At 35.5% G+C, this 18,423-nt stretch overlaps 1 protein-coding gene across 1 annotated transcript in view; it reads left to right on the top strand.

Annotated features, from left to right (window-relative positions):
* The first annotated feature begins 138 nt into the window (after positions 1 to 138).
* The window catches only part of TTLL13 (tubulin tyrosine ligase like 13), a 162,880-nt gene continuing 144,595 nt past the window's right edge, over positions 139 to 18,423 (top strand). The window contains exons 1-9 of the mRNA XM_053717702.1: positions 139 to 343; positions 1,117 to 1,441; positions 2,315 to 2,355; positions 5,754 to 5,872; positions 6,037 to 6,167; positions 7,697 to 7,853; positions 9,643 to 9,786; positions 11,375 to 11,460; positions 15,744 to 15,969. Coding sequence (XP_053573677.1) covers positions 1,140 to 1,441; positions 2,315 to 2,355; positions 5,754 to 5,872; positions 6,037 to 6,167; positions 7,697 to 7,853; positions 9,643 to 9,786; positions 11,375 to 11,460; positions 15,744 to 15,969 — 1,206 coding nt within the window. The 5' untranslated portion in view covers positions 139 to 343; positions 1,117 to 1,139. The remainder of the gene's footprint in view (positions 344 to 1,116; positions 1,442 to 2,314; positions 2,356 to 5,753; positions 5,873 to 6,036; positions 6,168 to 7,696; positions 7,854 to 9,642; positions 9,787 to 11,374; positions 11,461 to 15,743; positions 15,970 to 18,423) is intronic.

Raw genomic sequence — 18,423 nt, 5'->3', positions numbered from 1 at the left:
TGATGTGACGTCAGTAAGTCCTTTAGAAGGATGGGAACTTTTTACTAATTTGCAATGTCCGGTTTCCATAGTTACGTGACAGTTGTCTTCTCAACCCCTCTAGGAGGGTGAGAGCCAGGTATGTAAAATAAACTGGACGGTAGTGGTACCGTACTACCGGCTCGGTCAGACTCGCAACGGGAACAGGTCAGCGCGGGTTTATTTACAGGGCTCGGATTAGTAGCTGGAACCTGAAACCAACGTGAAGCGTCCATAGCAACGTCCCCTTGTCACTATGATAAAAGTTTTATAAGTGATGATTATTGTGACTTTCTTCTGATGCACAGCTTTAACGTTACACAAGGTATTACCGATTTGAGGGAAACTATTATAAGATGCATTTTATACTGTTGATTGAGTCAAAATGTATACAGTACATTAGTAAATAATTGTATTGACCTTGATTGTGTATTTTATTAACATTTACAATAAAACAATGCAACAGAAGTATTTACAATATTTATCTTAAATTCTAATTGTTTTTAATGGTTGTGAGCAATTTTATTTTTATATTTTTCACTATTTTCTAATTGACATAAATAATGTACATCTGCTTAAATCAACAAAAAATGCTTGTTTTTATCAATAGAATTTAAAAAGTCTGGTTATTTAAAGTACAGAACAACAAATTATATTGGATATCTTGTTAATTTAAAGGGACATGAAACCCACATTTTATTTTCTTTGAAGGTTCAGATAGATCGTGCGATTTTAAACAACTTTCCAATTTACATCTGTCTGCTTCATTCTCTTAGTTTCCATTGTTGAAGGAGCAGCAATTCACTACTGGGAGATAGCTGAACACACTGGATGAACCAATGATAAGAGTCATTTATGTGCAGCCACCAATCAGCTGCTAGCTCCCAGTAATGCACTGCTGCTCTTGAGCATATCTGGGTATGTTTTTCAACTAAGGATACCAAGAGAATGAAGCAAATTAGGTACTAGAAGTAAATTGGAAAGTTGATTAAACTCATATGCTCTGTCTGAATCATGAAAGAAAATGTTTGGATTTCATGTCCCTTTTAAGGTCAGTTCTGCATTTTCAAAATATAATTGTTTGTTCTGATTTTTCAGATTTTTGAGTATTATCACTCAAAATGAAGGATGAGTCAAATATTTGTAGTGAGTCAGATGAAATTTCAGGGGAGGATGATGAAGAAGATGAAGGAGAGGAGCACTCTGAAAATGAAAATGTTGAAACAAAAAGTGCAACAATTGTAACTCTTCAATTGGAGGATTCTTCAGTTAAACCAGAAGGTTCATTAGCAGCAGAAATACCTTTAAACCCGCAAGGGGGAAATGAAGAACATTCAAGCATTATAAGTGATAAACTCAGTAAACCTTTAAAAAACAATACAACAATAGATGCATCAAAGAAGAAAAAAAAGAAAAAGCGCAGGTAGTTTACATTTCTTTGAATTTTCTTGGATCTATAATTAGTTAAAGGGACAGTACACTGTAAAATTGTTTTTCCATAAATGTATTTTAAATGACTTGTTATACCAACTGCAGAGTATAAAATATTTGAGAAATTGCATTTTCGGGTTTATTTGTGTATCTGAAGTAGATGGTTTTGTGCTTTGAAACCACAGCCTATTACAATGGGTTGAGCTTCAGGTAATATCAGATCTCATTATATTATCACTTTTATGTACACAGACTTGCTTTCTTATCTTATATTTGTCTGGAACACAAACTCAATACATAGAGAGAACAATGGAAAATTATCATTTATTACTTAACTATGATGCCCCCCGCTGAGGGTGTAACCTCTTCTGCTGGCTGTGTTTACTTAGGCTTGTCAATAGCGTATACGCCAGTATCAAAACTTTCAGTATAGGTTGGGAAACCACAAGCTAAATCAACTATTTCAAATGCTGAAATATGAGTAAAGGAGCTACTTGCAACCAATTTAATACACTCTAGCAGGTAAAAAGGATCATTGGGAATAATTTAAAGGGGAGAAAGTTTTTGGGTGAACTGTCCCTTTAACTTGGCATACAATGGGATAGACTAACCTAGCACATAAATAGCAGTCAATAACCATACACTGTATAAGGTGACACTATCTTTATTCAATTCCTGAATAGTATTGGTATAATAGTTTGTTTCATCTAAGCTCGGTGTACACTTTGAAGGATTAGAATAATATTTACTCACTTTTGTGTTTAGTTACTTATTATTAAGCATCTTTTCACATTTATAACAATATTTAACACATATAGCTGTTAAAAAGTTTCTAATTAAATGAATATACATTTCCCCTTTTTAGGATAATTGGTATCAATTTAACCAGCTGCAAGTATGAGAGTGGTAAGCAACAAATTTAATTTCAATTTTGCTATTTTATGTTATGAGTTTTGAAGTTTATTTGGTGTTAAAACATGAATTGGTTTATTAATAAAAAACCTTGTAAATCAGGGTATAAACAGTTCATCTATATTAGCCCATGGTTTATACTTAAAAGTTTAAAGTGTTCCATGTTAAAACTGCAAGTAGATCTCCTGTATGTTTTTTGTTTTCACTACCAACAGCATTCCAATGCATTTTAAGTGCATCTGTGTGAATTAGTTAGCATGTTGTACTTCATAAATCTGGAAAATTTGGGCCTTGTACATTTAGATTGGTTAAATGTCAAAATCTATCAAAAGTTGGATTTTTCGCTTTGTTTTTTGCATACCATCATAGAACCAAACACTAAGCTGATGGGAAAAGAGTCTGTCATTTTACTAGGCTTGATTTGCTATGTGTACAATTAACAATTTCCAATGTTTTGTTAATTTATAGTTAACATCTTTTTTAATGTGAAAATATCTTACTGTAATCATGAATGGAGAATATATATATATATATATATATATATATATATATATATATATATAATTTATTTTTTTTATTGAGGTCAAAGTTTTGGCATACATATAAAGTATTATAGCATTGCATAGTTGCGTTCCAAAAGGGCTTATGACAAGGTACATCATATAAATTACATATTTAAAAGGCATATGCAATTAACAATGTCTGCTATATCAATTACAAAGTAGAAGTTTACATGCAGTGAGTGATGCCTGCTAATCTATATGATATAAAGCTCTGAAAAGGAACAATTGCTTTAGAGAGAAAAGAAAAACAATTTAAAAAGAAAACCTGTGCCAATAGCAATCTACGCCTTCTATACTGTTCAGGAGGCCTCTCATGGACCTTATACTTCATAGGGTAATAGCATTAACAGAAGGCTATCTGGAAAAGAGGAGACCACTTGTGGATCTCATTATTTGGACCTCAGGTTTTATTTTATTATTTTGCTATATGGTTAAATTAGAAGGGGGCAAGGCAGTTATCTATCAAACAGTAGTAGTCTACCGGAGGATTCCAGCTGTTAGGAGCATAGTTTTAGATCAGGCTAAAGGTAACAGTCCAACTCCACAATAATTAGATGGATTATTTGGTGTATACATACATTCAGAAATTAACATAGGCTTAGCACCTGTAGTTATCTGTATATGTGGTTTGTATATTATATAGTGGCAGGCTATAATTTCTTAAGGGGTATAATTGGCTAAGATGAAAGGGAGAGACACTCAACACGGTCTCCAAATCCTATATTGAGAGTAAATTGGAACTTCTATATTATAAATATTGGTACGCCAGCTGTCACATTCATGGATTCAATAGTAAAGACCCCCTCCTTTTGATCAATAGTATTAAAATCCCGCCATCTTGGCCGCAGACAGCGGAACCCCAAAACACCATAAGGAAGAGCAAGGAATAAGCACTCCTGAGGATAGCTGGAGGGACTGGAATAACATATAACTGGGGTAAAATTGTTACATCTAAATGAATGAAAACGGTTATGTTTGTCCGATAGGTATATAGGAGGTAACCATTCAACTCCCATAACAAGCATATACCAGGAGTGGATATAAACAGATAATGAACTACGGATCTTTCCTATAAATGCGCCTATTTTAACTGCTGGATTGAGTCACTAGCTAGTATGTACATTGAGAATATAGGTATGATTTATCTAGGTTTTGTATATGAAACATAAAAAAAATATAAAAATTGCCACTTCTAAGTAATAGGCGCAGATCAGTTTCTAAGTCCCCAATGACATGTATGAGAGTCCGTGTGACTTTGAGTGTCCAAATAGGTAGTAAACCGTGGAGGGTTCACCACCACGATCCACTCATATGGTAAATATTAACCCACACCAGTCCTCAAAACATCAATGCAGGGTTTAAGATACGGAGGGCTGAAGTGAGGACCCAAGTATGCTTGCCTGTATAACGAGATGTGTCTCCCCATAAAGAGCCGCCATAAACTGGAGTCGTTCCATATTTTATTTCCAGAGCGAGATGAGATTATAGCTGAATTGAGAGCCGCACTGAACGTCCGCCATTCATCCTTCAGGGTCGGCACAATGATCTGCAGTGGGGTGTTAGGTAGATCTTTTTGGCTCCCCTGGGCAGACAGGTTAGGAGTCTTCATAGGAGAAAAGTATAAAGCGGTAAGCGACTGGGTTGGTGCGGTTAGGCTTGCTCCAACTATTTCCGCGGGGTGCTCAGGGTTAGTTGATGCGAGTGCTCTCTCTAAGTTACGTTTATCTGTTTGAGACAACGCTACCCACGATGTGGCAGAAATCTTCTCACCCTCCTTAATGGGGACCAGCTTAGACACTGGGATGTTTTCTGGGTCCGCGTTATTCTGTTTAGTCGTGTCGCCGCCATTTCCCCAGGCTGTGATGAGTTCATTTTCAAGCCATGAGAAGTGTTCGCTCACTAGATTAGCAATCCTTTTAAGTAAAGTAACTTAATTGGGCTCCATCCGGTATTCCTAACAAGTAGATCCCCGATTGTTATGTGTAGTATCAGTACTTTGCAAGTACTTCATAACGACAAAGGCCCTAGGGCGCTCTGCCAGGGGGTTAGTTGGAAGGCCTTAGCCTCAGCGGTTCTCCGGTCAATTGTAGCTGGCCTCAAATGTAATAATATTGACTGTTAGATGGGCTTCTTTAGTAGCATCGCTTATGAGATGTTTGCCTAAGCGATGGTGAGTATAGAAGTTGATTTTTAGTAGATTTATCCAGAGCCCTGTAGGAGCTAACAATTGAGTGACCTATCATAGCCGCCGCTCGGAAGTTCCCCCGGAGAATTATATTTTATCTGAACATATTTCATAGTTTTAAAATGTAGTTTGAGCACTATTTTGGATTTTAATAAAATCAGGATATCATGTTTGTTCATATGTAAGAGATTCACATGTAACCCCCCCCCCAAAAAAACAAAATAAAGCTTATTGCACTGTAAAAATAGCACGTCTGATAGATCGTTATGTAACTCAAAGTAGGGAGACACCAATATTTGTTAAAAGTAGCAGCGTTCTAAAGTGTACATTGCAAACTTTGCTTTTTGAAATTGTAAGTTTCCTAGGCAACAACAGTTCAATGCTTCAGAATGTTTAGTGTCCCTTTTTGATTTATGTGTTTTTGTTATTTAAATATTTGTAATATAAACGTTCTGTATCACTAATATAATTTCTAAACTTCATTTTTTTAAAACTAGCTCTATGATTGTCTTATTACAGTCTAGTGAAAACAAATATATAGTGCTCCTTTATTATTTGATGAAGTGAAAAAAGAAACCTTGGGTTATTTAACTGAATGCAAACTTTATTTTTTTACTGAGAGGTATTGTGTAATTTTTTTCAAGTACATCGAGCTGCCAGTCATTGTGGACTGAAGGAAGTTGGAGATGAGGATGAGTGGACAGTTTACTGGACGGACTGCTCTGTCTCACTGGAGCGTGTGATGGAGATGAAAAGATTTCAGGTAAAATGTCAAAGCCATGGTCAAAACATTTTTTCTGATGAGTTCTTAACCAATTTGATTGTAGCAGCTTCTACACCATCGCCACAGAACTGCCATCTTTAACGAAAAGGATAGGAGAACCTTTTTTGTTAACCCAGGTGTCTTTGATCTCTACTTTTTGACAGAAAATCAACCATTTTCCAGGAATGAGTGAGATATGTAGGAAAGACCTGCTGGCTAGAAATATGAATAGACTACTTAAACTCTTTCCAAAAGAGTACAGCATCTTTCCACGAACATGGTGTCTGCCTGCTGAGTGAGTATGATTTGTACATCTGATGTTGTTTGCTGATGAACAGACATTTGACGTCAATATTATCACAACATACTCTGTCTTGTTATTAACTTGAAGAGATCCAATCAACTGTGTGACAAAGCAATGCACTAAAGCAGACATCCAGTTGAGTAGTGTGTGACTTAAAGGGACACTGAATCAATTTTTTTTCTTTCATGATTCAGACAGAGCATGCAATTTTAAGCAACTTTCTAATTTACTCCTTTTATCAATTTTTTTAATTCTCTTGGTAGGTTTATTTGAAAAACAAGAATGTAAGTTTAGATGCCGGCCCATTTTTGGTGAACAACCTGGGTTGTCCTTGCTGATTGGACAGCACCAATAAACAAGTGCTGTCCACGGTCCTGAACCAAAAATTTGCTGGCTCCTTAACTTAGATGCCTTCTTTTTCAAATAAAGATAGCAAGAAAACAAAGAAAAAATGATAATAGATGTAAATTAGAACGTTGCTTAAAATTGCATGCTCTATTTGAATCATGAAATAAAAAATTTGGGTTCAGTGTGCCTTTAAAGGGACACAAGTCAAAATAAACTTTTATGATTCAGATAGAACATGCAGTTTTAAGACACTTTCCAATTAACTTCCATTATCACATTTTGCAGTCTTTTTATATTCACACTTTCTGGGGAACAACATCCTACTGAGCATGTGCACAAGCTCACATGGTATATGTATACTAGTCTGTTATTGGCTGATGTCTGTCACATTATACAGGGGGTCGAAAAATGGGACAAAAAATAAATTTGTAAGAAAATCTACTGCTTATTTGAAACTCAGAGTAAGTGTTATTGCATTGTCTTTTTATTATGTACTTATTGATTATGTAATTCTACTGCATTGAGGGGTCCTTTAATTAACTAGTAATACTGTAATGTTACTAAAATATTGACTGCAGAAGCACTTTTGTGGCTATGTGCTTTTATGATTATCTTATTTTAGTAGTAACTCCTCTACATCAGTTGTTAGTGGCATGGAAATGTCACATGAGTTCATGCAGTAAAGTGCTGCACATAAGCAACTTGTAAGTGAAAGTGCTGCTAAAAATCAGCATAGTTCAAGTACAAACATTATAAAATGTAAGGATTAAAAAGGGCAACAAAAAAACATTGTAGGGCCACACTGTCTCCTAAATTACAAGTTTTGCACTAAACCAGGTGCGTAAATAACGCTAAAATTTTTAGCATCATCGCACTTTCCATAGCGCTGCCATTACAAATTGCAAAAAAACTTCTATTGTGTGTTATGGTGCGTTAAGCTCTATACCGCACAAAAGCCAAGTCCTGACTTGACAAGCTTGTGCACGTATCCCCCCCATGGACATCAATGGGGAAAAAAAGTGGGAAAAAAGTGTTAGAAAAAAACTAACGCCTGCGATTGTGGAATGGCAGAATTCACCAGTTTATAAGGTAATAACATTATCAATACTGAGCCCATTTCTATCTCTGATGTTAAATTATTATCTGTCTTATTTCCAACATTCCATTTCCAGCTATGGAGATTTCCAGGCCTACTGTCGCACTAAGAAAAACAAGACATACATCTGTAAACCTGAAAGCGGCTGCCAAGGAAGAGGCATTTTTCTCTCACGGAACATGAAGGACATAAAACATGGTGATCACATGATCTGTCAACAGTATGTTTCTAAGGTAACAACACTGTAGCTTGGAAACAGTTTAATCATTATATGAAGACTTCATTTTAGTTTGCCTGCTATTTGTCTTGTATTTTAAGAATTCTGTTCAATACACATGTTGCATAGAATTTCAGTAGTATTTGTTGTTAAGTGTTTATAAAACATATACTGAGAGTTTGTTATTAAACATTTTATTAAAAGCACACACCTTGTTATATATGCTGCAATAAGTGTTTAAGAGACATTAAAGCAAAAATTTACACTTCAAAGAGAGCATGCAATGTTTAAGAGATTTTCCAATTTACATCTATTATATTAAATGTACTGTATCCTTTGTTGAAAAGCATACCTGGGTAAGTTTAGGAGTAGCAATGGACAGCTGAGAGCTAGCTTGTGATTGGTGGCTAAATACATATGCCCTTTAGCACTGGCTTACTGATGTGTTCAGCTAGCTACCAGTAGTGCATTGCTGCTCTGGACCTGACATTTTATCAGCAGAGGGGTCAATCTATCTGCTGAGGCCTTGTCTGCTCTTTTTCTAGAAAATACATTCTTGGATTTAACGCAATCAAAGTGGCATCACTATTGTATAGGCTGTCTGCAGTAGACAGGGCACACATTTACATCATGATAGTGCAGAATTATATAACATTATATTAGTGTTATCGATATAAAACTTAATATTCCCTTTGAATTCTTTATAAATATGACTGTTTCTCAGACCCGCTCTCTGTGCTCTTCTGAGCGGGTCTGTTTTTATCACCTGCCAGACAGAGCAGGAGCGAGCTGCACTGAGTATAATAGCACGGTCGGGCCGGGCTGTGACTATACAGCTGGCCCGATGCGCTGTGTGATAAAAACAGACCCGCTCAGAAGAGCACAGAGAGCGGGTCTGAAAAACAGTCAGTTTTTAAAAAAAATCAAAGGGAATATTAGGTTTTATAAAGATAAGGCTAATATAATGTTATATAATTCTGCACTTTGTGCAGAATTATATAACATTATTTTTGAGGTTTACTGTCCCTTTAATATTTTTACATATTAATATTTTACAAGTATTGTTTTTTACAATACTTACATTTATTGATTGTACAAACACTGTTTATGGTTTGGCATGATCTGAAAACAAGAAGATTATTACATATTTATATTACTTGGATTTATGATATCTTATATACTGGATTTTAAGATTTAAGAGTACTAAAACTGTAAAGCGTGAACCCACTCCCTCGCAACGTTGCCTTCGTGACCATGTTTTTATAGGCAACACGCTTTCATGCACACTAAGTCCAAACACAGTCATAGCAGTGCATTTTAAAGTGATTGCTCCTACATTACTTAACTCCTAAACAGGATAACACCTTATTGAATGTAAGTTTAATAATAAATTCAATAATTTAGGAGCAACAACTGTAAAAACACATTGTTGTGACCGTATTTGAAAGCACATTGCCAATAAAAAAATTAAAAAAAATGATCACAAAAAGGCATGTTCTTGTTTGAACATCTTCTATGCAGATAAAATGTTGCAAGGGAACAGTTTTGATATTTTTAAAATCCAGTATTAGAAGATACATTGTGATACACCACATAGTTGTCTGCAAGAAATACTGCAATACATAAATGCTATAATACAGTAGAACATTTTCTTTTTATAGACATTTAGTCCATTTAAATAAAGTAATATTAGTAAATGTAATTGTTTGTATTTGCTGACCAGTTTTAGAGTGTCCTACAAAGATATACATTGATCATCAAATGCATAGGTGAGGTTCTCATTTATATCCATTTCTAATATACAGCCATTCCTCATCGATGGATTTAAATTTGATCTGCGTATATACGTCCTTGTCACCTCTTGTGAACCCCTACGCATTTTTATCTACAGGGAAGGTCTGGCACGTTTTGCAACCATGAGTTATACAGAACCAAGCAATAATAATCTGGTAAGTTGTCACTGAACCATAAATGGATGGAATACCAATATATGCATATAAAATAAAATTTGGCAAAAAATATTATGTAATTTAAGCCTTAAAGGGACATTATATAGATTTTAATCTTCCAACATTTGCACTGTACATGTAATGTTAATAATTTTATCAATATACATGTGTTAAATATTTTTTTAGCCAATTTGATATATTGTAATTATAAAAATATATATTGTCCACTGCCCATGAAAATCCAAGTTCTATAACTCCAATAATTCACTGAATCGCAAGTCCAACCTGTATTTCAGAGTGTGTGCACATCAGTGAATCTACAGTTCCGCTCCCTCTGTCAGAAGATGCACAGGTTGCAGAGTTGGATCTAGGTATCACTCAAACACTTAGCCGTCCACTCTATGGCTCAGTGTTTGTTTTAGCATCTTGAAAAGCGTCCTCACTGAGCAGATAATGCGTGTATATGTGTGTGTATGTGTATATATATATATATATCTTTTATTAAACTTATAGTTAATGGGGGTATTTTTGAAAAAAGTTTGCTTTTAAATATAAAAACTCTATTCATATATTACACTGCTTGCTTGTTTGCAATTATAGTTTTCTAAATGTTACTGATGATACAATGCTGTGTGATGCTGCATATAAATAACATTGCTATGTAACTTGCATCTGTTCAATTGACTGAGACATAAGCAGAGCTGGCATACCTGTGACTATGGGATACCAGTGTCTCTGCTAACATGTCAGTCAGTGTTACAAGAGGAAGTCTTTCAGCGTGCTACTGAGTGTGTGCTCCTGAGTCTAATTAGCAAGTCAATACATACTGATTGTCCCGGTATAAAGCAGTAAAAAAAAAACACTGACAAACAATTTTTTAACACTACATGTATGTTTTTTACTTTATAAAATCATTTTTTTTTTAAGTGTCTAAAGTTTATTATGTTATAAAGGGATAACATAATCACAAAGTAAGGGGTATTTTATTATGGACCTTTAATTTCCCAAGCTAGTCCCCACTTTCAAGTACACTTAGAGGTTAGCACTTTAGAGATTCACTGCAAGAGCAGGACTAGCATTTTAGGATGGACAGTCTAGTCAAAATTAAACTTTCATTATTCAGATAGGACATGTAATTTTAATCAACTTTCCAATTTACTTTTATCATCAAATTTGCTTTTTTCAATTAGTTGAAACGAAACCTAGGTAGGCTCATATGCTAATTTCTAAGACTTTGAGGGCTGCCTCTTATCACATGCTTTTTAAATTCCTTTTCAACACAAAGAGACAGAAAGTACACGTGGGCCATATAGATAACACTGTGTTCAGGCACAGGGAGTTATTTAAGATTTAGCCCAACACAATGCTAAATTTAAGACAATAGATAATAAACAGTCACAGTCATGTGATCAGGGGGCTGGAAGAAGGTTCTTAGATACAAGGTAATCACTGGGGAATGGGTAATAAAGGGATTATCTATCTTTTAAAACAATAACAATTCTATGGTAGACTGTCCCTTTTTAAATGGCATAATTTCCCATTGTACCCATGGTGTTTCATATTATGTTTGTTTTATTTTATTTTTTAGGATGACGTCTGTATGCATCTGACCAATTATGCCATCAACAAAAACAATGAAAACTTTATTAGAGATGAGTTATCTGGCAGTAAAAGGTGTGCACTTTATTCAATTATAGTAATAATTATTATTGTATTTACTCCATTTGTATATAAAGGCCCATATTTATCAAGCTCCGTACGGAGCTTGAAGGGCTGTGTTTCTGGCGAGTCTTCAGACTTGCCTGAAAAAACAAGATATGAAGCAGCGGTCTAAAGACCGCTGCTCCATAACCCTGTCCGCCTGCTCTGAGCAGGCGGACAGGAATTGCCGGAAATCAACCAGATCGAATACGATCAGGTTGATTGCCCCCCCTTTGCTGGCGGCCCATTGGCCACGAGTCAGCAGGGGGCGGCGTTGCACCAGCAGCTCTTGTGAACTGCTGGTGCAATGTTAAATGCGGAGAGCATATTGGTCTCCGCATTTAGCGAGGTCTTGCGGACCTGACCCGCACTGTCAGAACAGGTCCGCAAGACCTTTGATAAATAGGGGCCAAAGTGCTAACTGAAGGTAACAAAAATATAGTGTTTGCTTTTTGACACCAAACAATTACATGCACTTAAAGGGACAGTGAAGTCCCCAAAAAAACATTCATGATTCAAATAGGGCATGTAATTTTAAACAACTTTCCAATTTACTTTTATCACCAATTTTGCTTTGTTCTTTTGGTATTCTTAGTTGAAAGCTAAACCTAGGAGGTTCATATGCTAATTTCTTAGACCCTGAAAGCCGCTTCTAATCAAAATGCATTTTGACAGTTTTTCACCAATGGAGGGCGTTAGTTCATGTGTTTCATATAGATAACATTGAGCTCATGCACGTGAATTTACAGAGGAGTGAGCACTGATTGGCTAAAATGCAAGTCTGTCAAAATAACTGAAAAAGGGGGCAGTTTGCAGAGGCTTAAATACAAGGTAATTACAGAGTTCAAATGTGTATTATTATAACTGTGTTGGTTATGCAAAACTGGGGAATGGGCAATTAAGGTATTATCTATCTTTTAAAACAACAACAATTCTGGTGTTGACTGTCCCTTTAAGTAAAACGTAGATGCATTTAACTTTTATTTTCAAATTTACTTCATTCTCTTGTTATCTTCTGTTGAAAAGCATACATATATAAGTAGGCTGAGAAGCAGCAATACACTACTATTATCTAGCTGGCGAGGGGTGCCTATGCACATATGCCACTTGTAGTGGCTCACTAGATCTGTTCCGCTAGGTCCCAATATTTCATTGCTAACTAGGAGCTGATTTTAACTATGTGTTTAATTCATTTGCAGGGGTTAAACAAAGAATTTTATAACTGCACTATGACTTGTATATAGCTAAAATATAAGAGCATTTTGTTTTTACTTTATCTCCCTTTCAGGCAATTCGATTAAACACACAACACAATGGTGGGTTGTTCCAGAGATGAAGTGTATATAGGACAAATAGTAGTTTCTGCTAATCAACACATATATATGAGGCTGTAGATAGACACATGTTAGTTGTATTTCATGTTATATCATGTGATCACCATATACTCCAGCAATGTTTCAGTAACCTCAAGTGCACAATTAAAATGTTTCTTTTTTTTTCATTTTTTTTGTGGTAAATTGAGAATTTATCTGGTTATGACTGGGCATATAGTATATAGTGTAAAAGGCCCAGCACTAGTACCCAGGCAAGTAGGTGCACGCTGTAGGGACCCTGCACTAGTCCCTTGTAGAATCCAAAGAAGCAGAAAACCAGCAGCACCTTGTAAATGCAAAAAATCTTCCTTTATTGGTTTAACATCATGGCAGACAAGAGATACAACGTTTCAGTCATATACAGACCTTAATCATGTTCTAAATGACATCATAACTGCTCACACTTTATACCCTTACTTAGAGGGGAGGGGCTCAATTACCTGGTTCAGGTGTAATCAAGTACATTCCTAACCTACATACTCCCTCTAGTGGTTGTTAGCAGAGAGATCACTCTTCTTTAACCCTCAAAGACCTGTAAATACATACAATCTAAATTAAAAACAATATATAACACATTTATATATTAAAGTTAAAAATACTTAGAACTAGCAAAAAAATACAAAGTTCTCAAAACTACATATATTGTCTAGTGTAAGTATATAGCCCACAAGGTACTATTATATAATTATAGGAGAGACATGTATATTAAAGGGTTACCCCCCAATCTATTTCTTTATTCATCCCTACAGGAGCCATAGATTGTAGGGTGTATATCCAAAAAGTTTCCCTGGTTTTCAACAGTTTAACCCTATCACCCCCTCGCCTAGGTCTTTTAATATGTTCAATGATTTGAAACCTAAGTTGCGAGATTGAGTCAATTCTACATCCAATGTCAGGGGACTGCTATGGGGTCAAATGTCGCCCCCACATATGCCAACATCTATATGAACATGTATGAAGAGAAGTTTGTGTACACTAATGGCATGTTCCAGAAATATGGACTCTGCTGGTTTCGTTACATAGATGACGTATTTGGCATATGGGGGGGGGGGGGGGCGACATTGACTCCCTATGTGAATTTGTAGCAGATTTAAACATTTCAACAAGATCTATAAAATTTCAATTGAACCTTAGTGAGGAATCGGTACCTTTCTTGGACACACTGATAATCAAGGATGGTAGGTCTTTAAAAACTGATTTGTACAAAAAAATGAGTGATAGAAACAGTCTATTGAGGTTTGATAGTGGACACTCCCCATCCTTGATTAGAAGTCTGCCCAAGAGCCAACTCTTACGTGTGAAGCGAATAGTCTCAGATGAGGATAAGATGACTTCTAGACTCAAAGAGATGGGCAATTGTTTTCTCAAAAGGGGTTTTCCTAAATCCCTGATTGATAGACAAATTAAAGAAGTAGAGGCTTGTAATAGGGAACTGGTTCCTAAGGGAAATAATGTAAATAGGAAATTTCAGAAAAAGGAGAGACTTGTATTTGTTTCTGAGTTTAACCCACTTAGCAGCAAAATAAATGGCTTCATCAGGAAACACTGGCCGATGATAAAGGATCTAAATAAGCATATCAAGGAATTCCAAGAGCCCCCTATGCCAGCTTATAGGAGGTGTAGGAATATTAGGGACACTTTGGTCAAAGCTGACATTGGCCCAGAGAAGGGTCTGAGACAGACACATATTAGTAGTCCTCGGATGGGTTGCTATCCTTGTTTAGGATGCTGCAACTGCAACAGCATGATCAAAGGTGGGATATTTCTACACCCGCTAACGGGAAAGAGATATAATATTTCTGGATACCATACATGTAATACAGATTTCATTATTTATCTGATTAAATGCCCCTGCTCCAAAATCTATGTAGGGGAGTCAACACGCAGGGCCAGGGATCGTATAAATGAACACAAATCCAATATTCGTACAAAAAATCTTGAAGCCCCAGTGTCAGGTCATTTTCTTCAGGCTGGTCACTCAATCTCGCAACTTAGGTTTCAAATCATTGAACATATTAAAAGACCTAGGCGAGGGGGTGATAGGGTTAAACTGTTGAAAACCAGGGAAACTTTTTGGATATACACCCTACAATCTATGGCTCCTGTAGGGATGAATAAAGAAATAGATTGGGGGGTAACCCTTTAATATACATGTCTATCCTATAATTATATAATAGTACCTTGTGGGCTATATACTTACACTAGACAATATATGTAGTTTTTTGAACTTTGTATTTTTTTGCTAGTTCTAAGTATTTTTAACTTTAATATATAAATGTGTTATATATTGTTTTTAATTTAGATTGTATGTATTTACAGGTCTTTGAGGGTTAAAGAAGAGTGATCTCTCTGCTAACAACCACTAGAGGGAGTATGTAGGTTAGGAATGTACTTGATTACACCTGAACCAGGTAATTGAGCCCCTCCCCTCTAAGTAAGGGTATAAAGTGTGAGCAGTTATGATGTCATTTAGAACATGATTAAGGTCTGTATATGACCGAAACGTTGTATCTCTTGTCTGCCATGATGTTAAACCAATAAAGGAAGATTTTTTTGCATTTACAAGGTGCTGCTGTTTTTCTGCTTCTTTATGACTGGGCATATAACCATTACATATAATTGTCATTGTAATTGTAATATGCTCAGCTTATGTTGTATTAGTCATTACAATTATAAATATGATCATTTTAATGTGTTTGTTTAAAAATAAGTCACCATTTAACCAAAGCTAGTGCCAATAAAAACTCTATTTAAAATACGCATCTCCTTGTAAATCTTCAGTTATTTGTTACTAAACTTGAGGATGATTTGAAACAATATCATTTATATAATAATTTTTGTGCAAGATTTATGTAGCTAATGATGGTTTAATATCCAAAATAGGAAACTGTCAACACTGAACACCTGGTTGGAAAACAACAAGTATGACACAGCCAAACTCTGGGAAGACGTTGAAGATGTCATTATCAAGACCCTTATTTCTGCCCATCCTATTCTTAAGCACAACTACCGCACCTGCTTCCCAAACCACATTGCTGGCAGCGCCTGCTTTGAGATTCTAGGGTTTGACATTCTCCTTGACAGGAAGTTAAAGCCTTGGCTCCTAGAGGTAACAACTGATTGTTTCCAGCTGGCAATACAATGGCTATTGTGTTTGGCCAATAATTTGTCAAAGGAACTGTCAAATGAAATTGTAACTTCTTTTGAGTGTTTCCATGATACATGTTGTACACCATTACCCTCCTAAAGGGACACTAACGTCAAAATTATACTTTCATGATTCAAAAAGAGCATGCCGTTTTTAAGAGACTTGCCAATTTATTTCCATTATCAAATTGTGCTCAGTCTATTTGCACACTTTCTGAGGCACCAGCTCCTACTGAGCATGTGCACAAGTTCACGGCATATTATACTAGTTTGTGATTGGCTGATGATGGCTTTCACATGATACAGGTGCAAATGGGGGGGGGGGGAAGATACATTTGTCAGAATAAAAATCTACTGCTTATTTGAAACTAATAGTAAGTGTTATTGTTTTTTTTTTTATTATGCACTTGTTAATTCTGTAATTCTAATGTATTTAATGGTCCATTAAAGTAACAGTAGAATCCACACTAAACAGTGCATTTAAACTTACAGTTGTTGAAAAATTTGAATTAGAAAATGAGTTATCAGAAGTGTAAAACTCACTTTAATTATTATAGCCATCTGTCCCCAGATACAGGCAGTCCAGCTGATGCTGAGTTGTGTTGCCCTATTTATAGCTCTCTGTTCTAGAAGTTTGTCTGATTTCTTTCTTCACCAGCTCAAGAGTGTACTATATTAGAGAGCAATAAAATGGAACTGTACTTTGCTACAACTGATTTTCAGTTCCACAATTCCCTATACCACTTGTCGTATTTGTAGGAGGCAATTCAGAATTTTTACTAAAGTAGACAAGACTTGCCATTCTCATTCTGTAAGCAAACTTCTATTGTGTTGCAGTTTTTTTATCTGATCACCTCTGTTGAGGCCTATAAGGGACAGATATGTTGTAGGGTTATACTTGTGAAGTCAGCAAAATGATTAATGAAAGTATAATGGGTTTGTTTATACTATACATAATTAATTTATATTACTTTCTCAAAGTGTTTAATTTCCCTTTAAGGCAATAAAGTCTGTAAAAACTAAATTTAAATGTTATCTTATGCCCCTACCTCAAACACTTTTAAATAAACTATCCATGGTAATAGTTAAAGGAATAGTCTTATAGTCAACATTAAACTTTCATGATTAAGCAACTTTCTAATTTACTCCTATTATCAATTTTTCTTCGTTCTCTTGGTATCTTTATTTGAATGTAAGCTTAGGAGCTGGCCCATTTTTTTTATTCAGCACCTAAGTAGCGCTTGCTGATTGGTGGCTATATTTAGACACCAATCAAAAAGGGCTACCTAGGTGCGGAACCAAAAATGGGCCGGCTCCTATGCTTACATTCTTGCTTTTTTCAAATAAAGATACCAAGGGAACAAATAAAAAATGATAATAGGAGTAAATTAGAAAGTTGCTTAAAATTGCATGCTCTATCTGAAGGATAAAAGTGTAATGTTGACTAGATTATCCCTATAATGATAAATATGCCACAGAATGGACTGGTACCCTTAATGGAAAGTTAAAAAGGTACTGTAAATATCAAATAAGTTTCACACTTTGAAAGAAAAAAATCAAATAAGAAACAATTGAATTAAAAAAAAAAAAAAAAAAAAAGAGAAAAGGCATGTTTTGATACTGAACTTTTTTTTTCTCCTTGAGATAACGTTCTATGGCCCTGTTTAATTTGCCCTGTAGATAGGACAGTATCATATCTCCCAAAATCGTTTATACCCATTGGAACTGTTTATAAAAACACCAACAACTCGGGCAATCAAAGAAAATGATTTTGGTGTTAGGTATTTGCAAATGTATATGACGTTTTTGTGACAACCTGGATGTATTGAGACTTACACTGAGCATAGGGGATTGCTTGTTATAAATTAAACATGCTGCAGAACATATAGACATATTAGTTAATGCACTGTAGTCTTGCCTGGCAGTTACAGGGTTAACTATTATTTTAAAACATAAAACATTCATTATCTTTGAAAGGAAACTTAAAGGGCCATTATTGGATCAGCGTCAGATTCCGCTTCGAGACCAGCAGTGCTTTGCAGGTCCTGAGCTGAACTTTGCAAGGGTTAAACACATAGCATTACAGCATCGCTAGTGTTAAAATAACATGCTCTAACGGAATAGAACATGTAACTTTAACACTAAAATGTCCCTTTAAATCTGTTTTGCTTTGTTTTGCAGGTTTCAACGATCAAATCTTTTTTTGAAAGTTTTGCTTATACAAATCACCCTAGATTAGAGAGCTGTTTTTGTTAAAATACCCAAAGATTTGTGTTCAGCGTTGAAGGAACAGTCTAATGCAAAAATGACATGCGCTTATTTGTTAGAGAATGTCATTTCTGCATTACTGATCCTAGCTTAGTATGTTCTTAACACCACAAAGGGGAATACAGACATAGGAAACATGTTGCAAATA

Source organism: Bombina bombina, chromosome 6 (genome assembly GCF_027579735.1).
Source record: "Bombina bombina isolate aBomBom1 chromosome 6, aBomBom1.pri, whole genome shotgun sequence".
Lineage (NCBI taxonomy): Eukaryota > Metazoa > Chordata > Amphibia > Anura > Bombinatoridae > Bombina > Bombina bombina.
Note: the sequence above shows the minus strand (reverse complement) of the source record. Positions and strands in the feature narration are given on the sequence as shown.